This window comes from Oreochromis aureus, linkage group 4 (assembly GCF_013358895.1).
Source record: "Oreochromis aureus strain Israel breed Guangdong linkage group 4, ZZ_aureus, whole genome shotgun sequence".
Classification (NCBI taxonomy): Eukaryota; Metazoa; Chordata; class Actinopteri; order Cichliformes; family Cichlidae; genus Oreochromis; species Oreochromis aureus.
The window spans coordinates 3385250-3411995 of record NC_052945.1 but is presented as its reverse complement, the minus strand read 5'-3'; the positions used below and the strand labels follow the sequence as shown (position 1 = coordinate 3411995).

The following is a 26746-nucleotide window of genomic DNA, read 5'->3' as shown; positions in this document are numbered from 1 at the left end:
CATTCTGTTAAATATAAGCAAGGACTGGACGAAGAGCGAGAGAGAGAGGAGAGAGAGAAGAGAGAGGAGAGAGGCGAGGCTCCGAAATTATTCAGGAGAAGATCAGCACATCGATCACTGTCTCAGTGCAAAGTTAAAGCTCGAGTGGAAATCACAGTTAAGACTTCAAGGACACAAAAACACTTCCTGTGGGCAGCTGAGGTGGGGTGGGTGGAGGGTGTCGGGGGAAGTTTGAGTGAAGACGAGAACAGAAAATGTTGTTAAGATCAGAGTCTGACAGAAATGGAGGCGAGGCTGGGCACATTACGGCTTGTTCTTATGGGAGATAAAAATATCCATGCAGGGCGTACGAACATGGGCTGCTTGGGCCAAAAGAATATTTTTATCCAGTGCCCAGTGAAGTCATCACTGTGGAATACTGTTCCCTGGAAAACATGCTGTACTTGCACTGCTGAACAAACCGTATCTATTCAAACCTCTTGTACTGTCTTTGCTTTTTATGCCAGAAACAAACAACAAAGTCCACAAATTCACTGAAAGCAGTTTTTTCCTCACATGTGGTTCCCACATTTAACCACTGTCATGCTGTTTGTAAATGCAACTTGACTGAGGCAACACATCGAGCTGAACAGAGCCTGAGGGGACCACGAACTAAGGGGTTAGCAGGAAAGTTGTTAGCGTCTCAAAGGTCCAGAGCTGCAGCTTTAACTCCACAGGAAATACAAAATTCTCACAGATTGTTTATTCATTAACTCTTTATTACAATAAAGTTGTGTAGAAAATGCAAACTACATGCAACAGATTGCAGGTGATGCAGAAAATCCATAAATATATTTTTATGTTTACTGATAACAAGCTGCAGCAATTAGAAAATGGATATTGATGAATATTCAATCCATACAATTCATTTCACTTTGATCTGGCCACAAATTGATTTCCACATCTCCTTCATTAGGGTATGAGACAGACCTGAATGCACTCAGTAGCCTGTTCTGTTTAAATAAATGAGAAACCAACCAACTCTGAGAAAGCCCCGAGTGATAAAATATTACATATTAACCCATGAATTCAGAAGAATGCTGATTTTCTGCAAACATTGTTCTCTTAATTTGCTTTGGGTCTTTTTTTTCTTTCTTTTTTTACTGAGACAGGCGGCATGCATTTTGTGCTAAGGAAGAGTCAAGTATCTACTTTTTATGTTAGCATGCTCAGAGCCTGAAGCAGAAAGCCTGAGTAACAAAGAGAGGCTGATAACCACCATCATGCCACCTCTCATCTCTGACTGGACTTCAGGTTTTGTTCCAAATGAAGCTTGAAGCGGAGAGGGTGAGCAGGTTCAAATACCTGGGCATCTATATCAGTGAGGACCTCACCTGGACATTTAACACCACACAGCTGGTTAACAGGGCCGAGGAACTTTAATATGTCACCTAAGACCCTCAGAGACTTCTACAGCTGCATGGTTGAGAGCATCTCAACACAGCAACGCCAATGCTACAACTAAACTGCCCTCTCTGCAGAGTCCACAGGACGCCGGCCTCCATCATCACAGACCCACCTCCAACATGGACTGTTCACACTTCTACCCTTATGTGGAGGTATGAAAGTGTGAAATCTAAGATGTGCAGACGAAAGAACTCTTTCTTCCCGCTGCCATTAAACAGAAGTTAACCTTGGCCTACTTTCATCTACGACTGTCTGCATTTCTCAGTTTGCACACTCACTGCTGTCTGCTGCACATACAGCTGATCAAGTACTCCAAACTGCATAAATATGCACATAACTCATGGCAGCTCAGATTCTTTCATTTTATTTCTATAGTTCTATTTTTTGCACATCTTATATTTCAACTACATTTTTCATATGCTTTTTTTTATAATCATTTTTTAATTATAATTTATTCTACTTAACTGTTTTATATGTGGATTTTGCTGTTTGCCATCTGTTGTGGACATCAATGGAAGAATGGCACAATTGTACATGGAAATGACAATAACACTTTGAGAGCAAACTGAAAAGCCTGGTTGGGTTGGACTTGTACACCAGCCAGGTGTATTCTGTTGTTGCTAACTTTTCTCAATTAGATTTTAAAAACATGTTTGACAGTTGCAAAAACCGCACATGAGACAAACAGAGAAATGTGAAAACCTCTGTGGTGAAAGCTATCCACTTCTTTGCACATTTCAGCCGGAAGACAAACAAAAAGAACAAAGTTCTGCATGTCCGCTGATCCAGAGGATACTTTCAGCTGCTATGAATACAGGCGTGGCTTTAAATTGTCACACCTTTTGGTGTGTCCCAAACAAAAACACACTATAAGTTGAATCTTTAGTTGGTGGCTTGCACCGGTTAGTTGGATGTTGGAGGGATTTGTTAGAGCAGCTACAGTATGCCAGCTCACCACAGTTTGGCCTTAGTCCTAACATTTTGAGGTCAACTGACTGTGGCTGCAGAACTGGGCTAAGTTCCACTTCCCGAGGCTTGAAAAGTGACCGTTAGCTGGAAACTGATAAAAGTAGGGTAAAAAATGAATAAATAAACCCTTACCAGAAACACTCGGTACGCATCTTTCCTCGTGACAGAGCCCCAGCACGGATCTGTGTCGTTGTACTTCACACTTCCAGCGCTGCAGGAGTGGTTTCCACTGCAGGCAGTCACAAAAAACAGAGCTTCATGTTAAACCCCGTCACCTGTCGGCTGTGTGAAACACCCAAACCGTCACCGCGGCTCTCACTCTGACTTTTATCAAAGGTTTAATTTAAGATGTCTGTGTTTACACAACATCAGGGACGAAGATCTCCGCTGAAGGACAAGCTTTAGAGCGTATCACTTAAGAGTGATCACTAACCCTGTCACTGTTGTGTAACTAAGCAAGCGTTAGGAAAATCATCTAGTTCTGTCAGTGTTACTAGGAGGTCTCCAGTTTGTGCCTTCAGGCGAGGCACACGGCTTCTGAAGTCTCAGTTACATCTCACATTCGTTCTAGCTGGAAGGTTAGCAAGGTTGGGACCACAGTGAGGAGAATTTAATACAACGAGACCGCATCAGCATGCCACACCCCTGGACAGGATGGGGAGGTCAGTTTTGTCATCACACCAATTAGAAGAGGAAAGGACACATTTAATACTGTGAGCAACTGTGAATTTTAAAGTTATAAATTGATAAATAAAAATATTTACATTAAAATTTCCCTTCAAACTTTAAGAAAAACAAGGCAATCAAGTGTAAAGTTCATCAGTCGTTTAGTCTTGCATCTGAATGATGTCATTGAGAGGGGGCATCCCTTATATGGTCACGAGGAGAAGCCATGAACTTAAAGCGAGAAAGAAGGGAGATAAAATGACTTTTTTCATCCAGATGAACGCAGAGGCCCAGTTTAATAGAAACAAGGATCATTTTGAACAGGAAATCATGCAAAACTACCCTAGCAGAGTCAAAGAACAAAAATATGGAGCTGAAAATGAGAACAACAGGTCCCTTTAAGCACATGTAGTATGTTTTTCCTTCTACTTCCATTTTGGCTTGTGTTTTAAAGCCACCACACTAGGACTGGGCGATATGACCCAAAATTCATATATCGATATTTTTAAAAAACTCGATATATCGTCCAGTCCTACACCACACCCGTTTCCTTTACAGTAGCCCTTTTTTTGCCCCCTCTCTAAAAGCCTGAATGTTTACCAAGGGTTGGATTGTTCCCCCATTAATAGCTGAGAATAGACTGCTCTCAGACAGCTCAGTTTTACACTGCTGTTGATGATGATGACATGTTGGTACAAAAATAAGGTTCAGACATTGTAATCTTTAAAACTAGGGTTAGACGACTGGATGGATGTGTTAGCAATCCCAAGTGTCCATCACAGGTCATTTTCTTTTTTCCATCATAATCATTTGCTTACTTTGTGCTTTTTGAGAATTCAGCTCAGTAAAGCATTCTGTTGTAAAGCACAACTGTTAAACGGCATGCAAGGTGGGGGTTCATTCTTTAGAAAGAGGAGATTAAGACACTTTTAAACTTACTGAGATGAAAATGATCTCAAACCGACACAGTGTAAGGTGACCTCAAACTCACAAAAAGTCACTGAAATAAATCCGTTAATAAAGGATTCTGCATTATAGCTTCCTTAAAACTTCTTTGAAACTGCCTGAAACTATTAAAAAAAAAAATCACTGTCAGAAACTGTCACAATCCACAAATAATAAAACAACACTGAAGGCAGAATGACTATTTCTGTGATCTGGGCTCTGAAGGGCTGAGTCCACTATAACTATATATGAAATACCTCATTTTCACCCAGACACTCGCAATAAAAACCTTTCTGGAAGCAAATCAACACGACTCAGGCGCCAGCAGCACCGGTATGAGGTGAGCAGGCCTAAAGGTGAGAGCGAGGCTTTATTGTCTTAATCTCTGGTTCAGCAGGTCACAACAGGACTAAAGAGAAAGGACAGAGGAGCCAATGAGAAGAAGACGGGCGTGCTTCATTGTGCCAAAAGTAAAAGCACAAAGGTTATGAATACTTTTCATGAAGAATATGACAAGTAATCCCCAATTTTCAGCTTCGTATATTTAGGCTTGGACTCTACTTGAGCAGCTTTGCCACTTTAGCCCCACCCCCTTTAAGGCTGCACTCCCTATTAGCCAACTTTGTGATTGGCTGCCCCTCAAAGAGATGTTCTGAATGCCAGGTGGGCGGGGTTTCTGCACTCAGAACAGCCAGAAGTGGAACAGACGGCGATCACAAGATAATGTTTAATAAAGGAGTAATTTCAGCAAAATAGCTGAAAATTTATTACACTGGCTCCTACACCAATGTCCAAATTAATTTGAGTAAATGAATGAAAACAGTTTCAATAATACAAAAGTAAACTGAGTATTTATGTGCTTTCAGTTTTGTTATAAAGTCAATACCCATAAAAGAATTGAGACTAATACTTATTAATAGTCCCGATAAGATTCTACAACAGCACACACTCTTTTATTGGCACGCGTTTCCAAACAATAGGAAGAAATTAGAAGTGAAGTTAAACCACAACAGAAATGTCCACGTGTTTAAAAAAACACAGCCGACTGTGGTGGTTGAAGGTAGCTGCTCTCAGGAGGCTGCTCCCAGAAAAATGCTTTGCAGTGCTTCACCACATGTCTCAAAGCAAAATGGGGCTTGCAGCAGAGAGGACCCTTGTTATTCAATGTTAATTAATTCTGTACAACTTCACAAGCGCCTCCTATGAACTGGCCCTATGAAGTCCAGCGAGTAGAAGTTCCTGAGTATTTAGAAGTCTGACCTGAATGAAATCACTAAAGTGAGAAGAGATTACCTGTACATACACTGGCCTCTATGGTTTGAAACTTTAGCCATGTTTAATCTAGAGAATAAGGACAAGCAGAGTAGGTCTACTTCTAATATCATCTCTTTATTTTGAAATAAATCCAAAAATAATCCTACCAGGCAACTTCCATCAGCGATATCGGCACAGCTGCTGCGTAGATGGCCAGGTCTCCATAAAGATAGACTATGATGCAGATGTAGAACATATTGACACCGACTGAAAGACAAAAACAAAAACATTAATGTATTAATGAGTCAGGGATGTATTGTACTCAGTGCTGAGAAAAGCTACGGACGTTAGTCATGACCAAATCCTGACAAATGGTTTGGTCAACCAGACCAGGTTAATTGATCAATCTAAATTGCCCATAGGTGTGAATGCGGGAATGAATGTGGTGCGAATGGTTGTCTGTCTCTGTGTGTTAGCCCTGCGACAGACTGGCAACCTGTCCAGGGTCTACCCTGCCTCTCGCCCTGTGACAGCTGGGAGGCTGTCATAGGTTGTCATAGGCTGTCATAGGGCGCCTTTTTTCAAGGTCGCCCCCTGCGAAAAAAGGATAAGCGGAAGCGCATGGTTGGATGGATGGTCTGGTCCACCCAATAGAAGAACTTTATCTTGCTCTCGTCAAGTTCAGAATGAAATAAGAATTAACTCAAATCTGGTCCTTCAATCTGGGTCCAGAGCCTCAGTAGAAGACACCCGTCCAGGTCCAAGTTTGAGTCAGGGGGCAGTGGTTTAGACAGAGTGTCAAGGCCTCCATCTCCCTGCTCAAGTCCAGGAGACACTAACGCTACGTCCACACTAATGCGTTTTCGTTTGAAAACGCATCATTTTATCTCCGTTTTGGCCTCCCGTCCACACTGAGACGGCGTTTTCCCCAATGAAAAAAAAAACACAGCATTTTGGAAACGCTCTCGAAGACGCATACATTTCAAAAAAAGCTGTCCCGTCGCAGTGTGGGCGCTCGAAAACGGAGACTTTCTAAAACGATGACGCATTTTAGTCATGTGATGCAGGCATGTGACCAATTAAACAAAGATAGCGGAGGGTATTATACAGCGGTTGTTTTGATTGCTGATTAATTCTCACTCGCTTTTGCGCATGCGCAGGACTGGAGCGTAAGCGTTTTCATCCGTTTCAATGTCGACGCACAACTCAGTGAAAAAAGACTGAAAAAGACTGGACGCGGAGCGTTTTCAGACGAAAACGCCGTTTTCAAATCTATCCGGGCTAGTGTGGACGTAGCCTAAGGCATTCCCTGGGTCTGCACCAGGGCCTCCCCCAGCAAGAACACCTCACCTAGGAAGAACCCAGCAGGCATCATGGTCAACTGGCTCCTCGAAATATGGAACCAGCTCTACTCTGAGCTCCTCACCCTCTCGCTAAGGTGAGACATCCTTCAGAGGCTCAGTTCCACCTCTTGTATCAGCAATCTCATTCTTTCCCTAACCAAAGCTGACGTAGACTGACCTGTAAATCAACAACTCTCCTTTCATAACAACAGACCAGTACGACATCCACGCACTGTGGAAACTACCTAGAACTAAGGATACTCAAAACTGCCATAAATATACTGATGGGACATTTACGTTTGAGGACAGGAGTCTTTTTCAGAGTTTCTGACACAAAGAAGGGTAGAGCGTTGATGGACGGTTGGTTTCCAGGTTGGGTGAGGTGTTTAAGGACAACTTGGATCCAAACTGAGTGCAGATGGCAACTCAACAAATGATGGACTTTGAAATGCGCCATCAGGGATTAGCAGGCAGGCGGCAGACACGTGGACAGAGCCACCACAGCCTGGTGTGGGTCACTCCTGTGTGCACGTACCACTCCCCATTAGCTTAGAATTTGGTAATTATGTTTGTGTGACGCAGACGATCTTTACAGATCACCAAAGCACGGCTGGTTTCTCTACGCGAATGAAAACAGCAAGTAACACGAGATCAATAAGTGACAAGAAGACGCAGTTTTCATTTTTAGCAGCCATCTGAACATTTCATCATGAAATATGACCGATGGACCACGAGTGAAACTTTGCCATCTCTATTAAAATGTACTCTCATCTACACCTCTGCTCATTACATCCCTCCATCCCTTTTCTGGGACAGCGGCCTGCACAGCGTAAGCACGTCTTACTGGTTCAATGAAATTTATTAATAGCGTTAATCAAAAAAAACCTAATCGCTCCATGAAGGGAATTTTCCTCATCAGCCTTTACTCTTTACGAGTTCTTTAACCATCTGTCCTCCTCTCGCCATGCAGCCAAGATCGAGAGCTTTCACCAGCAGACACATCAACACGGTGCCCCACACATCCATCATCCTCTTGAATTCTTAGAAGGGGTTTCGACCGTCCAACCGGACCCCTCAGCTAATTCATTACTGCCAAGGAAATTAGAGCATACAGTCGATTAAAAAGAAATAAAAGTTGACAGATTTACGGCTTTAAGGGCTACACTGCTTCTTTTAGGGCTGAGGGTGCCCATCAAACAGTTAAATTAAGCAGTGACAGAAGTTGGAAACACGAGGAAGTGGCAGCCTAATAAACAACCATTCATCTCGTTGTAATTAAAGCTGTCAGCTGACTCACAACAGTCAGAATGCAACATTAGAGTCTGGAGCCCTAAAAGAGTAATCCGAGTCTAATTTAGCCCATACTCTATTAGAGTGTGCTGGTTATTATCATTATAAGAAAATGAAACAATTAATCATGTGGTCAATAAAGTGTCAAAATGTAACATACCCATTACATTTTAATAGCATATGTACCACGTATGTCACGGTGAACGGCTTGTTCTGTTAGAAACAAAGACGCAGTCACGTGAAAAATAAACAGGACGGGGTTTTGCAGGACTTTACGCAGGCCTGCACAAAGAACACCCGTACTGCAATTAAAAGGGGAGCAGCAGCCAGGTGCTGCTAATCAAATGCACTGTATTAATTAGTCACCAGTAAATGTGAGAACCTCTATAAAAGCTGTAGTTTTGGCACCCAAAGATCTGACCATGCAAAAAACCCAAGAACTGCATCTCGGACTCCACAGGCCTCAGTTAGCACGTTAAAGGTCAAAGTTCATGAAAGCACAATTAGAAAAAGCTGAACAAGTACGGCTTGTTTGAAAAAACATGGCAGTACGGACAAACCACAAGACTTCTGGAACAATGTCCTTTAAAGAGATGAGACCAAATTGGAGATAACTGATGATAATGAACAGCACCAGAAGTAGAGAAAACCAAACACAGAACATCAATAAAAACACATACAAAGGTGATGATTAGAGCACCTTGCAGTCACCGAGTCGCCCATAAACTCCTCAGTATACCAAAGTATTCTAGAGTCAAATATAAAGTTAAAGCTTGGCCCAAACTGGATCATAAAACAGGACAATGATCTCAAGCACAGCAGCAACTCTACAGCAGAAAAGCTGAAAAAGAATAAAAGGTGCTGCACTCTTCCAAAGTCCAGACCTCAACCTGTGGTGGGACTTCCACAAAGCTGCAAACCTCAACGACCTGAAGCAGCGCTATAAAGAAGAATGGGCCAAGGTTGTGACAGACTGATACAGTCATACAGAAAACGGTTACTTCAGGTCATTGCTGCTAAATGTGGTTCTGCATGCTGCTGGAATATGGTGTGAGATTAGATGTTAACCTGCTTGCTTTGTCTGCACTGAGTCTGGCTTTCACACCAAGGTCACTGTTCCTTCGTATTGTAATATGTATTGTAATACTACAGAAAGTACAGGTGCAGGAATTAAACGGCAGGTATTTCCACACAATCCCAAGTTCAGAATCTGCTGCAAACTAACGACAGCACTGTGGTCAGCACCTCGCACTATGATGACCTAAAAATGTCTGGGTTCAGACTGGACAGGCATTAATAATTTGAACATGGATGAGACTTATCATTGAGAAACAGGTAGCAGGGCATTCTGCTGCTGCAGTCGGTAAATGATAGCAAGGCGAGCGCTCCACATGACCACGGGTGTGCAGGCCTTCGCTGCACCGCAACTAATTTTTCCCAATTACCCCGAGCCGCAGGCAAGCGGGCTACAAAATGGGCCTTCATGTAGGAGCTGAGGACTCCATGTAGCTGTGAAACACCACCACCATCCATCAGCACATTTCCTCTGACTGACAGCAGACATGAAAACCTGCCCGCGAGGAGCCGAGAGAACAGCACAAAGACCACATTTAGTTAAGACTACAAGGAGACTTTGGAGGGATTTAATACCATTTAAGTCCTGGGATAATATTTTATTCGTACTGTGGTACTAAGCCACCTGTGGCCTGCTCTTTAAGGTGAAGCGGTTTCGTTTTGTGATGCCTGAAAATGAGCTGTCACCTTATGGAAAACCTCTGAAATAAAAGGAAGAGAGAGAATCTTAACTTTTATTCGGACCTCTAGTCACCCTCTCCTCAGATTCCAGTTCTGTGAGATTATCAAAGGGAAATTCTGATGAACACAAACTACAAACAGTCACTAATCAAACTGATATGGAGACATCACCACCATTAAGAGTCTGTTTCCAAAGGTAAGTAAACAGAAATGGAAAAATTAGGTCAACACACGACTTCTGTGTGATCCAGGTAAAATCACACCAAACCTGTCAGCACAAAGTCTTTTAAACATTAACACACACTTTAATCATGTCTATATTGATTTCTGTCTGAAAATGAGGACGCCATGTTTGTTTTTTTACTCTAAATCAGGGATGTCAAACATAAGGCCTGGGGGCCTGAATCAGCCCAGAAGAAGAGAGAAGAAGAATATGTTAGGGCAGACGCTCCTGGGTTAAAATTTTACTAAACATTGTTGTAGTGCCTTCAGTCCCAACTACACTTTGCCATATTTCTGTCACTGGCACAGATTAACGTGTCCATGCAGTTGAACCTGCAAAGCTCCAGTTGGTTTGGTTTTAAAAAAAACAGTAACTGCGATAATGAGTCCATGTTTTTCAATGGATCCTAAATGCTTAAATTTACTTTAAATGACACAAAATTTAAAAAATGCTCTCACTAACAAAATGCACACTGATTATTATGTTTTGTAATAAAGTAAAACGTGATGCAAAAAAAGTTTTACTTATAATCTTTTTGTCGAAACACAAAGAGACAAAATTCCTGAGAAGCTTTCATTGTTTGGTCATTTCACCTGCAAACTGTGGCATTAACACAACGTCATAAACGTTCACTCCTCGAGGTGGTTTTCTAAATGATTGCTTACTATGATATTCTGCAGTAACAGCAACAGGAGTAGTAATGTCCAGGAATTACATTAAACACTCGGCTTTCCATCAGTCCGATTCCATGAATCAGTCTTTCGCTCCTGCACTGATGGACGGTTGTTTGTCTGTTTCACAGATTACAAACGCAGCGAGAGGGCTGGAGAGCATCAGGCCACGGGTGAAGACAGCTGAATGACAATAAGGACAACAAGACAGGAAGTGCCGGCGCTAGCTAGTTAGCAAAATAAAAGTATTGCCTACTTGTGAATCTCTAGGAAAGCGGATGGTTCTATCACATGGATGAAACCACTGCAAGTTACACAGACAAAGGTATGCAGTAGTACAAGGGGGGATAGAACAGAAATAAAGCCTTCCTGGAGCAGACCGCTTTCCCAGGACTGAACTTGTGCCGTTGACCAAAACTTTGAAATTAACTTATCCTAAATCTGTTACAGGAAACAGGCGTATGTGCGACTTATAGAAAATGATCAGGAGCCATGCTGGAGCAAACGTGCCCATTCATCTTCCCAGTGGCCCTGCTGGTTTTCATTTTGCCAGAGCTCTGCATGCACAAGTATGACATTTAAGTAAAAGTCACTCAAGTATTAAAAATGGACGTGCCCATGTTTGGCTCTCATTAAAGACAGAGGTCTGTGTTACGACAGATAAATCAGTATTCATGTCCATGGCCCTCCATATGTCAGGGGAAGGACGGCAATCGTTCTGTTTGCAGAGCCGTGGACAAACGGCAAATCATATCAAAAGTATGAAACGCCGGGACGAGACGCTGATGCGAAGGCGGCACTCCCATTCGCCTCTCTCTCTCTCTGCCTTTGTGACTTTAGCCAAAGTCGTCTCCTAATCAACTTTCGAATCGTCAATGTGAAGGTTATAGTAGCACCTTTCCACAGAGGTGCAGATAAACCTGCCTCCATCAACATTCCTGTCAGTGGCTGCAGGTCAGGCTGATACGATATCCATGGCCTTATTCCAAGCCTGCCTTACCGCTGCTGCCACCATCACGTCAATTTCAGCCCAGGAGGAAGTCGAATGCCCTCTAAGAGTGCCTATTCAACAGCAGGAGAGATGCCTTTTAATTGCTTGCTACGGTGCGGGACAGGAAGACAGTGTGCAATCACGCCTGCAGGTCTTTGAAGAATTGAGGGAGGTGATAAAACTGTTTTAAAGTCCTGTAACTTTAGCACAGCGTGAAGGCGTTTGTTTGCACCCATTCTTGTTAATAACGCATGAAGAGCGCTGAATGCGCCTGTCAGTAAAGACTGCAGTCTGCCCTCAGCTCATTTTGTTTTACTCGGCTTTCCAAGAAAAGACAACTGCCGGCTGTCAGATGTCAACATCTGTCCCCTCACGCCCATAATCCCTCACAACTTAGGGTTGGGGGTTTTTTGGACTTGGTTTGGATTAAGTTGTCGCCTCGGAAAAGAAACAAAACTGCTCAGCCCAGGCATTTCCCTACAGACTATAAATAGTCCCTGAAAGACTGGCTGGGATTGTGTTTCATTTACATTTTTAATTTTAGAGAAAAACTGTAAACTCTGAATAAACACCGACTGACATACAGAACCAAAAAATAAATACGTATCTCGATTTTTCCCTCATTATCAGATTATCTGCTGATTATTTTCATCTATTATAGCAAAAACAATCAACTCAAATTTAATTTATATTCATATATAAAGACGAGAGACAAACACACTGTTCAGCTAACTTTATGTGTACCTCAGTGACGAGTGTTTCCTGGCAGTTATATCAGTCCTCAGGAGGTGTTTACATGAATTCAAATTAGCCTGAGCATGTAAAGGTCACGTGAAGTAAAGTGGCCACTGAATGAGTCTGTCAAACGCTTTCCTTACACTAATAAACAATGCCCATATCAGGATTGTGTTATTTAGGTTTTTATTATGGTTTTATTATGAATTTAAGAAGCTTGCAAAGGATAAAGTGCTGCTGAAGGGCCTGAAAGATCCCTTTGTAGTCACCTTTTGTGGCTCGAGAGAAAGCAGATCATGCAATAATCAGAAGGTCTTTGGTTTGATGAAAACCTTGACCTGCAACCAGGGTGTGATCAGTGTGTACGTATGTCTACGATCAAAGTGCTGTATGTGTGTATTTGAATAAGATTTTGACTTTTAAGCTGGGTTTAGACTCCTTTATATCGAAAGGCCAACAAAGGTTCAGAGTTCATGTTTGGAATGAAAATGGGCGTCGTGGACAACACTCCATTTAAGTTCCCAAAACAGTTCCCTTCTGTTATGCTGACTGGTGAGAGTAAAGAGACGTCTGCTATCGGTGTCAGCGGTGAGGTTTTTGTTTTTCCTACCACTCAGTCCAGCGTGCTGGGGCTAGTTCACTTTTTTCAGGAAACTGGGAACACACAACTCGACGCAGCGTCCCTGCAGCAGCAAAGAGCCAAACATTCAGAAGGTGCTTTTTATATTTATGACACCGATTTGGTGATTTAGGAATATGATATTATTATAGAATGTAATATTTCAGACACATTAAAGTTAAAGACATTTCTAACTTTTGCTGTGTGCAGATTTGTATTTGGTTGTTGTTTTTTGTCCGTGGGGAAGTTACAGGTTGCTTTTTGGTGGCCAAACGATGCATCGTCAACATTCACAGCTCAGTTTAGTTTAAATTTTTTATTTATCAGCTGTTATAAATGCAGACATCAACAGATTAGCAAACAGAGAATATTGGCCGATAAATAAAGTCTGTGCTGCACTTTTTCAGTGAACCAACCCTGGAAAAAACGCTCCCACCTGACTCTGTTAGCATCAGTTTTTCAGTGTGTTAAATGTAAAATTTTACCTTCACTATGAAAAATGATCTGAACTGGTCCGTTTGTTGCTTTGTTGTCTGTTAGTCTTGTGATTGACAAGCTATCAGCCAATATGCACACCTTGGACAATCCTGTTTTCTGACTAAAATGACGGAGGTCAACGAGCAAACACAGCGAGGGAAGCTTTCTCACGTCTTTGTGACCCAGGGAGTCGCTCCCTGCTGGCCATTAAACAGAATGCAGGTTTAAAGCGCTTTAAGACGTCTACAGGAGACAATGTTTGAATTTTTATTGACCCATATATTAAAAAGTCAATGACTGCTTATTATTACTGCATGACTGCAACAGACAAGAAGTGGATGAAGTGGACAGGAAGACTGGCGAGCAGGTAGAAGCTGAGCAGGTCGGTGTAATCGGGACAGAGAAAAGAGCTCCGTCTCTTTCCTCGTCCAGCACGTGTTGGGCCAATTCATTTCTGATCAGAGTCACTGGGCTGCTTCTCACCACATGAGGGAGAGAGAGGAGGAGAGAAAACTCATTTCCTTATTACCAGTCGATACCTGCCCGTGTTTCACCTGCATGGAGTCCGTTTCGTGGTGGGAAAGGTCGTCAGTGAGCCTCGTTTTTATGGGGTTTTTTAAGCACCATAACCAGGCAGAACAGGCGAGTGAGTGACGAGCAGACTGGACGGAGCACACTGCAGCTTTAACAGCATGAGCTGCATGACGGCATGCATGAGTGCGTTCACACGTGTGGGTGTGAACATGGGCTCAGTGTTACACTGAGTGTGTGCCAAGTGCTCCACCTGGTGCCGAAACGCTGAAGGACCGAGCGTGTCAGTGCGATGATGTTGTCAGAGCTTTGACCTTTTGTTGTTCCTCCTGCAACAACAGGGACGCTGCAGACTGTAGAGGCACCCGCGCCGGGTTAAGAAGAGCCGGCTGGATTAATGCAAGCGGACAAGAGGAGCGAGGAGACGAGGAGACAAGGAGACGAGGAGAGGAGGAGACGATAGCACTGATATGAGCCTCGAGGCTTTGTCTGTCTCCGGTTCAAGGTGATTCTGCTTTTAATTCAACGGCAAAACTTCACAGAGAACTCATTAGCCCCCAAATCATTCAGGAATGTGCCACAAGTGTAGGTTATACCCTCACTCACCTACTCACCCACCCACAAGCAAGGCAGGGAGATTAACAACCTTGATAGGGTCTCAAACAGGTAATTAAAACCAGAGGCAGTTTTTCCATTTATAATTACATCCAATTAAACTGCCAGCAGTCTTCCTTTTGTAAATGTGAGCACCGGACATTAAAAAAATATCTCTGCTGAATTATCCCACACAACCCTCACTACTCCTCCATATAAATGTTACACATGGCTAATGATGGCGACGTCGAAAGTTAATTGAATAATAGCTGAATAATGGGCAGAGAGAGGAGATGAAGAAGGAGCTGGAGGCGAGAAGATTATTACCTTTGTTGAAGAACATGGAGGCCATCTGACCCATCTCCACCCGCTCCACGATGTCAAAATGATCGGCCTGCCCTGATCTCTCTGTGAAGACAGGAAGCAGACGGCGGGAGTAAAGAACACGCCTCGTGCTGGGAGTCAGATAAGCCCAGACTGATATTAAAAATATATATATATACAGACAAAAAACGCTTTGGTGTTTAAACTGGCCTAACATATAATAACTTCTTTATACTCTATTTAAAATGTGCTACAAATTTACTACATTTATTTAAAGAATTCATATTAAAGCATTTTAAAAAATTTAACTTTTTTCTCAGAAAATACCAGAGATGATGATAATTGTACTCAGAGGCTGTTCCACCCGTTTCATTTGTCAAATTGTGAAAATCTCACAAATATTTAATATAAAATTGCATAAAACTGACAATTTTTTACATTTTTGTTTGATAAATGACAAAGTATGAAATTCATGTTGTTAGCCAGTCATTGGAGCACCTGCTTGAGATGCCATTTCTCTACTGTTTCATGTTAATATTAACTTGTCTGTGTTTGCACTGCTGTCATGTGACTTGCTGATTAAGAGGAGCCTGAGACGGCACACCTCGACTTTAGCGCCTGGATCCAGAGCACGATGAATTTGTGATATATTAAGATGATGTCTCTTTTACGTGGATTTGTGAACACGTCCTGCAAAATGAGCAATTTTGCCCAATTGCATAAAGGTAACCTGTGCTAAGCAAGCCATGCAGATACATCTGTAACGTGTAATAAAGCCCTCGGTGAGCGTATTTGCAGAGGTGAAACCTTACAACGAGAGAGAAAGCCTGAACTAAGCGTGTGGTCTTGATGTAAGACTACATCTTCTTTCCTATTTCTCTAAAGAGAGCGACACTCACGAACAGACAAGATGGGCCTCGTCTCCGGCTCCGATCGACCCCGGCACGTGACCTCGTCGTCGTCTGAATACTCGGACGTGGAGTCGCTGTTGTCAACCTGTTGAGGACGACAGGAGGAAAGCGTGACTTCCTGTTTTCCTAATTTCTAAACACAAACAATCAGCAGTCAGCTGACGCAGAGGAAGGTAACATCTGGAAACTACAAGCAGCAGCTGGGAAACCCCATGGAGGATGGAGGCAATCGCGTGCCCACAGATTCTCTGCAGATTAACATCGATTAGGTGTCGCTGACGGTCAGATCTGTGCGTGAATTAATGAGTGACAGAGGAACAAAGAGCGGACGAGCAGTGACAAACAGCAGCTACGTGGCCCGCCTTACAGCGACAACCACAGTTTAAACAAGAGTTCAACAAACACCAGACTGCAGGATGTGAAGCCCGCTTCCATCTGTGACAATTCATATTATTAAGTTATGATTTATCTTTGGACAAAACCAGCAAGCTTCCTTTTAAATGATGGTTAATTCGTTTCTTGGACTCCAACTTTAGCCTCACCTCACAGGTTTTAGGCTGTTTTCACACCGACAAAGTTTGTTTGCTCAGGTTCAAATCAGTGATTTTTGTAAACTCATACATTTTTTCTGTGGTTTAATTTGTTTTCAATCTCCAAGTAAGCCAAAATCTTCGGTACAAACCATCTGAGAACATTTAATCTGCCTATTGGTCAGATGTGTTGGGGGCAACAAGAGTAAATACAGGAAGAAGGACAGAGACCACCTCCTCCTTCACAGCCTGCACCTGAGTGTGATCACCGTGTTTACAGATTATAGCATCACTCGGATCACCTGACCCTCCTCCTAATGGATCCCAGATCTTAAAATTAAATGTGATCAGCTTCTCTAAAAGCTTCTGCAGGTTGTGTAAAAAAAGAATCCGTTTCAGATTCTTTCATACACTAACGGGCCAAACATTTATTATCCTTCCTGAAACTCTAGGACATGTTAATCCAGTTACACTCCTCCTAAAACACCAGCAGAGGGCAGCCATGTCTCCCAAACACCCGTTAATCAGAACATCAAGTGTCTGAAGATGGAAGATGACCCGTTACTTGACTTTAATACCTCAGGTAATAAAAAGTAATTGATTGATAACAGCTGGTGGTGTCTGATAGTTTTCCTTGCCTTGAAAATGAATCCCTTTGAATTCTTAAATGTTCAGACAAAAAAGACATTTGAATGAAACCCTTTTGAGGGTTTCACAACTGAGCCTCCAGCCCTGCTGGTGAAATATTTTAAGCTTTGGTATTGAACTGGTATTTAATGGCAGTTGGTGGGAGCACAGGTGGATTCAAGCAACAACATTTTTGTGCGGAAATATTTTGGCGTAGCACCACAAAAGAGCCGTGTCCTCAAAAACTGTACTTCAAACTCAGTCCTTCTCTAATATATAAAACACTTTAACCTACAAAGTCACAGTGACGACAAGCGCTACGTACGCTTCATCATATCTCCTCATCTTAGCTTTCGGGAGACGTTCGTTTGTCCCGTTAATCGCTCTCTCTCTCTCCGCCTTTCTTTTCATCACTGTTAAATATTTTTCCATTTTTCTTGAGAGTTTGTTTACTGCACTTCATAACTCCTTCATATCTCCTGCTCTGTGCTGTGTGTGTGCGTGCTCAGTGTAAAAGCCCTGCCACCTACCGTAGTGGATGTGCAATCACACTCTATTCTAGTACAGCAAAAAAAGCATGTTCCCCGTGATCACACGCCCCCCCCTCTGACATCGCGCCCCACTGTTTGAGAAAGCCTGCAATAAGGGATCTGTGTTGACTTAAAGCTGGGAGAGTATGGACTTTACACCTGCTCTTATCATTAACCGTCAAAAACATTTAATATAAAGAGGTTAAAAAATTAATAAATAAAAAACAGAGAAATATCACAGCTTAAGATCAACTTATATCCATCCACCAATTATTTTTAGTGAAATCATTTAACAATATGTTAACTGGCACTCATTCTCTCTCCTTTTTCCCATTCCAAACCAGTGGACAAAGGTATGTCCTGTGTTCAGTGTTAGAGTTTAAATACAGTGCACAAGAGAGCTGAAGGATGGAAGCAAGAGTGAAAGGAGAGGTTTACAAGACAGAAGTGAGACCTGCTGTGATGTGTGGTGTGGAGATGGTTGCACTGGGAGAAAGACAGGAGACCGAGCTGAAGATGTTCAGATGGTCATTGGGAGTCAGCAGGATGGACAGGATTAGAACAGCTCAGAGTCAGAGAGGCTGAGAGGGTTTGGACATGTGCAGAGGAGGAGGCTGGATATACTGGACAAAGGATGCTGAGGATGGAGGTGCAAGGAGGAGGAGAGGAGGAAGACCACAGAGAAGATTCATGGATGCAGTGAAGGAGAAGATGCAGTGGGTTGGTGTGACAGAGGAGGATGTGGGGACCCCTGAGGGACCTACTGCACGAACAGTTGAAGATGATGTCATTATTCTGTTAGCTTAGCACCCACTGAATGACCGAGGCACTGAAAAATGAAGCTGATGCCAAAGGACAGTGCATATAAGCTTTCTGGGGTGTTTTAAATGCAAATATCTCCCCTGCTGTGTGCTCGGGTGGATGAACTTCATTAGTATTTAATTAGCGTGTAGCTTGGCACTAATTAGCAGGTGTCTGTGTCGCCACCTCTCATTCAAATACAGTAACTGTCAAAAAACCAATGTGGTGGCGTCCAAATCAGTAGTGCCGAGTCCAAAATCAATGGGTGACATTTTCATAAGTGACATCCAAACATGACAAACATGCACCGGTGCAAACTAAAGAGCAGGTAATGGTGACTGACTGTTCTCTGGTTTTTGCTAAATAAACTCATTTTGAACCTGATGTTTTGTTGTTAATAGGTTTCACTCATGCAGAGGGAAATAAAGTGTTGAGCAGCTCTCCCGTTTCCATTAGATGGAGGGAAAATGCTGAGCAGTACAGCAGCCATGAATCACGGCTGAGTGTTTGAGGCTCAGTTCGAGCCGAGCTATTGTCCTCGGGCTCATAACTCCTCGACTGGAAACCCACAGGCATTAAGCAAGATGACTTCTGTACCCAGGGAGAAACAAAAAAGCAAAGGCCGAGCCATTTGGAGTACACAGAGATTTTTTTTCTAAGGCAAAGTAAAAATGATTTAAGACTCTGTTGTTTCCTCTGGTAATCAGTATCGTTCTACACCGACGGCTTCATCCAAATTGGGTTTCTTATAGACGGGTGGCAAGAGGCGCATTTCACTTCTGCTAGGATTGGGCAATAAAACAACAACAGCCCCCTAAATAAAAAAATACAGCTTCCCTTTTAAAAGAGAGAACTTTCAGGCTTTAAACTTTAAATATTCTACAGTCAAGTGATTTTTACTGGGAGTGAAATGAAGACAGTCACCGGATCTATAAAGAAGGTCCAAATGTCCGTGTGGTGATAAACTTCGGCTCAAATAAGGAAGACGTCAGTCGTGTTTAAAGGTCACAACCCTCTAAAGTCAGACTGTCGTTCTCAAACAGCGCGAGCTTCTTTCATTCTCGAGTCAAATGACTGCACAGTACAGTGGACACTTTAATCTTCAGAGCAGCGCTATATCACAGTTACAAATTTGACTTGTGTCTGCTCAAGTAGAGCCAAATCCTCAATCTAAAGAGAAGAGCAGGGTTCCTGCTTCGTGTCAAAAGTCTAAATGGATGCAAATATCCAGAAAAAACAGAAAACAGATTCCTGCAAGACGACAAACCCCGACGCTACAGTTACACTACAGGAAAGAGTGGTTGTAGTTGTTGCTACAACCAAAATCACTGCAACCGTAATGAACTTGCAGTCTTGTTGCTTTTAAATGGGTGCTGAACACAACAATAACACAAAGTTTGTCTGCTGTCAGTTTGAATGGTAATTACACGCAACCTTTCTGTAAAAATAATGCAATAAACGTAACAGGGAAAAAAAAAAAAAAAAAAAACAGTGAAAATCGCAAATCTGTTGCCATCTTCATCTCCGTACGTAGATTTTTCACATCCACTGACTGCACTCAGAGTACAGCCAGAGCCTCGCAGGTCGCTGCAGTACGCTGATCAAACTGAAAAATGGCACAAGCGCTCGCCAACTTTGCAATTATACAAGAATAACTAGAATAAAAAGAGCTGGTAGCCAGTCGAGTCGAGTTCCCTACTTCCTACCTAATTGAAAGCGGTCGCTGAAGGTTGAAGGTGTTTCTCACTCAAACTCAGGCGGATCAACTGCTAAAAATTCAACGCAATCACTGAGTAACCACCAATTTCTCCTAGTCGCAAGAAAGTTCCCTCCTGATTTTACTTGATATGACTGAGACATTACTGGCTTTACATTATGCAGACCAAATGTGCAAGGAAGCGAACGCCTCCTCTGACTGCTATGTCTCCCCGTTTTATCTCTGGTGTCTTTTACTCTCAGTGTTTACTGTAAACATTTTACAGCTTTATCGCTGTTCAAGTTCTGCTGCTTCAACATGTCAGAATGAGACCTTAATCAGAACTAAGAGCTCGAAACATCCCTGCACTGCTTTTAAACACTAAACATTAAACATTACTTTCACCTTGCTGCAGGGTCGCAGCTCTGTTTGGCTAAGTGTCTTATTAAACTCCCCCTGACAGGGAGGAACATTTACTTCTTTAATATTTGGTTTGTCTGACACACATCCTCACAGCAAACGGAGAGCGATCTGTCCAGCACACATCTTATTAAAAAGGATATTTACATATAGAGTAAGAGCCTGATCCTTCTGACACTTTATCATCTCACCTCTTCCTGCTCTCTCCTCTTCCAGCGCAGCTGAGCGTTGGCCGCTGCCATCACCTCGATCACGAAAGTGGTGGTCATGTAGCTGTAGAGGAGATGATAATCAAGTTAACAGGTCATATTTTTAATGACAAGGAAAAAAAAGAAAGTCTGATCCATTATCAAATGCTGCCGAAGGTTTTCCACAGTGCTTTCACCACCTTCATTTATTACGCCTCCGCAGGCTGGCGATGAAAGGAAAGCACCAAGTTTCTGTGTATAACAAATGAGGGATTTGTGAAAGCTTAAGATTAGAAGAAGTTTAATGAAAAATTTGTTTAAAAAAAAAAGGTTAATATTTTTAGGAAAAGCCTACACTGGGCCTTACCTTATAAACTTTCTATATTAGCAATGACAGATTGCAGAGTTTGGATGTAACATTCCCATATTTATGCAGGTTTGGGTGTAATCCCAACTCTGAAAAACTGATTCAGTATCAGTAACATTTCTTTTCCATGTCATTCTGTGTTTACTATTCCATGTGTCTGCAGGTATACACCAGCTACTAACATGATGTGGAAGAAGCAAAGTTTTATACACATTTATTTATTTGGTCCTTATTTCCCTAGTGCGCCCCCTATAATTAAAATCTCTTATTCAAAGCACACTGCCAACAAAACAAAAGGGTCCAAAAGCTAAAAAATGAAGAGACAAAAATGAAGAAAATCAAACCAAACAATTACAAAAAAACAAAGTCCAGCTCAGGAATAACACGCTTGGAAACTCTGAGCTCTTCCATGGAGATGAATTTCAGCTTTAGTGTGTTCTGCAGATTGCTCCCTGACCAGGGTGCACAGTGAGTTTGTTCTAACAAACGGTCACCAGAGAAATATCTTAAAATATATACACAATATAAAATATTTTATACTTGGAGTAAAAAACTCAAAGTTCACAACAAAACAAACCAAGAAAAAAATAAAGCGATTCCCCCTAAAACAGGGGTGTCAAACTCCAGTCCTCAAGGGCCAGCATCCTGCTGTTTTTGAGATATCCCTGCCCAACCTGCTGCTGATTACCTGGATGAGGTGTGCTCTGCCAATAAGAAGCTACAAGGCCAGGTTAGTTGGAAAACAAGCAGGACAGCGGCCCTCGAGGCCTGGAGTTCGACACCTGTGCCCTAAAACATACTTTGGTGTCTCTGAGCCTGAAACTCAGAGCGCTGATGTCATCACAGTGATTATTTCTTTTTATTTCTCCACCTGCTCCTCTCCGTGTGTGAGGAGGTGCACTCAGCAAAGACTCCCTGTCATTGATTTATTAATAAATCCCAATTCAGTAAAGTTATACTGAATTTTTTCATTTTTTATTATTATTAGTTGGGTAATCAAACCCTGATCCGACCTTGCACAGAAAGAATTACGTCCAGTGTATTCTTTACTTCCTGACTCCAGCTAACTGGAGGCTAGTTGGCACCAGAAGCTACACATCCAGGTCCAGTGTGCTGAACTATGAAAGCTCCCTGCTTCCTGCACTTGTTTGGTTTTTTTAAATAAACTTCAGCTCCCTGAGTTACTACCAACAACCACTGAAGCAAGCCGTGCTCCACGCCACGACGCTTTTGTTAATTAAATAGTCTTTATATATTTTTTAAATCAGATATTTTTCTACATAATATTCTAATTTTAGGGGCAGAGTTTGGCACGAAACACTCAGACCTACAAAAGAAATGATCATTTGAAAACTCAACATGACTGACCCTGCACATATTGTGCCAATAAAGGCTGAATAATTGCAGTGCATGAACATGTCTTTAATAAACAGTGCTGCAATCATTCGGCCGAGCTACTTCTCACTCCGTGGGTTCACTGATAGGGACCAAAGGAAGTTCAGTGTCATGAAGTCATTTGAATGAGCACTTCTCATATTTCAGCTACAAGCTCCTCTCTCTTGCACTTAACTACCAGCATGCATCTGAGATGTTTAGGCTACATCTGTAAATGGAAGATAAAAAAAAAAAAAAAAAAAAAAAAAAACAGGGCTGCACGGTTTCACTTGATTACAATTTTGGCTTCTCTCGGTTAAATCAAGATAACTGACCAATACTGAAGGTAAGTGCTAGAACATAAAGCAAATCAAATCCACCTGCTGATGTGCCTGCATGAGCCAATCACAGCTCCTCCCTGCACCGTGCAGTTTTATGTTTCCAGTAAACAGTCTGAACGTGTAACGCTACATTAAAAGACGATAAACAACAAAAACCAGACAAGAAACAAATCGAGAGCTTGTTCCTGGAAGCAGCTCAATCTTTCAGATTCAGGGCCAGCGATGTTAACCACGAACAAATTACAACCGGCATAATTGGACACACCAGTGTTTTTAAAATGTGCTGTGTTATTAGTGAAAGAGGATGTAAAAGGCGGCCTACTGGGTGGCAAATATCAACCAAAGAAAGAAACCCACGTTTACACTGTTCCCTGTGAATGTCAGACAGAAAAACAAGGCGAAGGTGGAAGTCAGTGACTATTATTTATTTAACTAAGGTTGGATCAGAGCAACACTCACCTCATAAATCCTAAAAAGGTGATGAGAGTCAAACTGACCACCCACCCAGCTCGAGCGAAGGCTTTGGGCATCGTCAGAGCTCCAGTCCCCACAATCAGGTTGAACATGTACACCAGCCCCACCTGGAGAGGAAACCACGGGAGGTAAAGACATGCACAGGTGTGCTCCTGATAAATACTAACATAACGCAACCAAATCCCCCGCACAAGCTTTTTATTTCACCTCTCTGCTGACCAGATCTCTCTACAGACATTCCATTATTTTCTACTATTGTGTGATAATATTAGAAAATATTATTAGAAACCATTCATGGTTTATTTTAAGCCTTGTTCCCCAAGTGCAAAACCTCAGGCACCACAGTATCAGGTGCTCCTTGGCACCCGGGCTGATACAGATCAAGCTACTTGGGTGGAAGAATGGGCCAGTGCCAAGGGAGACAGTTGGGCTTAATTGGGCAGCACTTACACTATCGGATAGCTGAGTGCTTTAATCATTCAAGGCTTTTACTTCCTGGAAAAAGAAAAAAAACAAAAACAGAAAAACATCTGACCAGCAGAGCTGACTCTTTGTGGCAAAGTCATGCTGAAGTAAGCAAAGTCAGGGTATTACTAAGTGAGCTGTCAAACTGAGTAAAGACGCCTGACGTGACAAAAAGAAGAAAAGAGGATGTAGAAGGATCTTTTAAGCTTCCTCTTTTTTTATCACTGCACTTTCACACATAAAATTTCTTTTTACAAGCAGACTTGATGAGCTATTTTCACTAAAAGTCATCTCAAGACCCTTCGTTTGTAAGAATATTAGAGAGAGAACCAACAATGAGATGATCCCCTGCGAGCAGCACTTGGTGACTGTGGAGAGGAAGAACTCCATTTTAACATCAAGAGACATCCAATAGAAGCAGGATCAAAAATGGAGCATACAGTGAACATGAACAACAACTAGTAAATATAACTACAAGCCTGCAGTCTGAGAGTGAAGTTAGTACTCTCACTGTGATATTTTCAATCAACTGAAGACTTTTCAGAGATCTTTTAGGACAGCCTGATAATAAGGAAGTACAATAGTCCATTCTAAAAGTAACATGGATACATTTCTGAGGCAACTTGACACAGACGTGTCCTAACTTTATGAAGTATTTAACGTGGTTATTCAGCTCACAGGGTTCTGGGTTTCTGAATGTCAGGGGTTCACTCTCAGGCCCTGTGACAAGGTTTTTAACCCTCTCTGCTTCAAGGTGCTTTGCTCCACTGCACTGTCGTGTTTAAGTGACAAACAAAGAGAGGCACATAGTTCAAACAAGTGAAAAAGGTTGACGATAAAGCAACAATACTGCAACTCCAGCATTTTCAAAGAGCCCCGTCAGGTGGTTAAGCATGTGCCTGACCTTAAAAGGAGCTCTGACAAAGACAACAGCTGCGGCTTTTTAACCGGGATTTTAACCTCAGCAGTTTCAATCTGTTATTTTTTTATGTCAATTTTTCTAAAATTTGAAAGATCATTGTTTTCCAGTCTTTGGTTCCTACAGTGACACCATCACACACTCCAATGTCCTCTAATTTTCTATCCAGGTCAAGTATATCATTCCCTGGCCGTCATATAGCTGCTGTGTTACTCTTTCTTTGAAAACACTTTTAATTAAATTAAACTATCAGCACTGGTTTTGTGTTTAGGTGTCCTTACAACCAGGACCATTTTTTTTAGCTCCTTTAGTGACTAAATGCATCAGCTGCTTCAGGACAGACGTGAGGAGAACACAGCCACGCTTGGAAGTCAAACAATTTCCCTCAATTCTCCTCTTTTCATTGACAGGAAAGCTGTGACTAACACACCTTCCTTTGTTTCCTTTAAACATCAAATTACAACCAAAAGCAGCACAGCATGGCAACCTTTATGTGTTGAACATTAATCACCCTTTCATGTGTTCGTAACAGTGTGCTTTAGTAGGAGAGGCTGTTTTAAACCAGCAAAGGTGTGTTTCAAATATTCAAAGAAACTCCTGCATGCTGGAAACTTACAAATGGAGAGTAGGGCTCTCCTGTGTCTGTAATTCCACCTGCCATGGTTGGTGATCCTGGTTCTCACCTCTCACCTGGACAGAAAGAAAAAGCAGTCAGGTAGCTTACGAAGCCTGTTGCGTTACTGCCATGATGATAACAATTATCTTCAGTTTTTAAAAAAGGTTCAAGGAGTAAATAACAAAGAGATTATCATTCGAAGTGCTAAATCTGTTCTTACTTGCATGGAAACAAAAACCCGGTAACTTATCGTGCAATTTAGTATTTACTTTAACAATTCCATGAAGTATATTGGCACAAAATCCAACTCGGGACATTAATTAATTTTTAGGAGCTGCTTTGTAATTCGGCAGAAATATGACGCCTAAATCTGAAGGTATGTGCTCAGTGTCACATGTCTTCTTACAGCTGTCACTGACAAAAACTGTACTGCCATGGCCACAAATATGACCTACTCAATGTTTGTAATTCAACACGTTAAGTATGTGTATCTTTACTGGCCACTTTGCCTTCATTTAGTTGAGTTTATGTAATTTCAGTGAGCTCATATTTGCATGGCAACCGCTCCTTCGGGAAGCATAACGTCAGACTAGCACATCTATCACGTACGAATAACAGCATAAAATAATTACTAATAAAAAGAGATAAATTCATCAGGTCATCCTGCAGATATCTAGCTGCCACAGAGCTGTCATTACTGGAAATGAAAATAAACACTGCTCACCTCCCTCCTCTCAGGTTTGTGTTGCTAACTTAGCTGCTAAGCTAGCAGGATGCTCGGGTTCAAATCCTCACTCGCTACCCGAAAAAAGCTCACTTTTCCAGCTCAGCCAGCACGGACTGGTTCGCCTTTATGTGGCAGCCTGGAAGTCGGTGTAAAGGGGAAAATAAAAACACATTTCCACAAAGAAATACGTCTCTAACACGGCGCTAACTTCAGCAGTAAACTAACCGAAACAGCTGACCTGCTCCCGCACGAACCAGTCAAAATACATCTATCTCTGACGCAAGCACACATTTCCTGATTTTCAAAATAAAGGCTTGTTTACCCTAGTTGCAAGGCAGCCCGTTGGCTGACAAAATAAAGCTTTTATTTTGAACATTTTGCCCCATCTTATTATCGTTAACTTGACGACCCTGCTGTAAAATCACGGTTGAAATTTGACTCCATGTTTTAGAGTTTAATATCACATATTATTTATATTTATTTTTTACGGTAACCTTTAGCCTATTGTGCATCACGTTTTACAAATACATTTGATAAATTTGTCTTTTTGAATTAGCCACTATTTTTTACCCGCCTTTTCGGACTGTCAGGGTTATCAATATGAGCGACCCTTCGAGCGGCATGTACACGTGTACATGTCATATGACAGGCATACCTGTCTGTGCCATAATAAAGCAGAGCCTCTTGGGCTCACACTGAAATCCCAGTGAATGAAATCCATCTTTTATTGGCGTTTACAATTCTAGCATCAGACAAGTGAGATTTGGTGTAAAATTACCACGGATGCCAGTATGAACCAGCGCCCTTCTATAATAATCACATTTACTGGAGATGAGTTTATAAACGTGTCGCCTGACACAGTTGTTTTTACGTTATTTCAGTCCACAAACTGAGCTGAACTGGCACTTCCCTCTCAGGCATTTAAAC

The 26746-nt window shown here is 42.1% G+C and overlaps 1 protein-coding gene across 2 annotated transcripts in view; it reads right to left on the bottom strand.

Annotated features, from left to right (window-relative positions):
- The window catches only part of tmem104 (transmembrane protein 104), a 78874-nt gene extending 52782 nt beyond the window's left edge, over nt 1–26092 (bottom strand). The window contains exons 1-9 of one of the 2 annotated variants that reach the window (XM_031732225.2): nt 26045–26092; nt 25817–25955; nt 25093–25166; nt 23078–23199; nt 20540–20621; nt 15733–15829; nt 14837–14917; nt 5448–5547; nt 2548–2644 (exon numbers count right to left, since the gene is read on the bottom strand). In XM_031732225.2, coding sequence (XP_031588085.1) covers nt 2548–2644; nt 5448–5547; nt 14837–14917; nt 15733–15829; nt 20540–20621; nt 23078–23199; nt 25093–25137 — 624 coding nt within the window. In that variant the 5' untranslated portion in view covers nt 25138–25166; nt 25817–25955; nt 26045–26092. Of the gene's footprint in view, nt 1–2547; nt 2645–5447; nt 5548–14836; nt 14918–15732; nt 15830–20539; nt 20622–23077; nt 23200–25092; nt 25167–25816; nt 25956–26044 lie in introns of those variants that run through there. The other variant, XM_039611362.1, reaches the window with a different exon arrangement.
- Between the last annotated feature and the right edge of the window lie 654 nt (nt 26093–26746).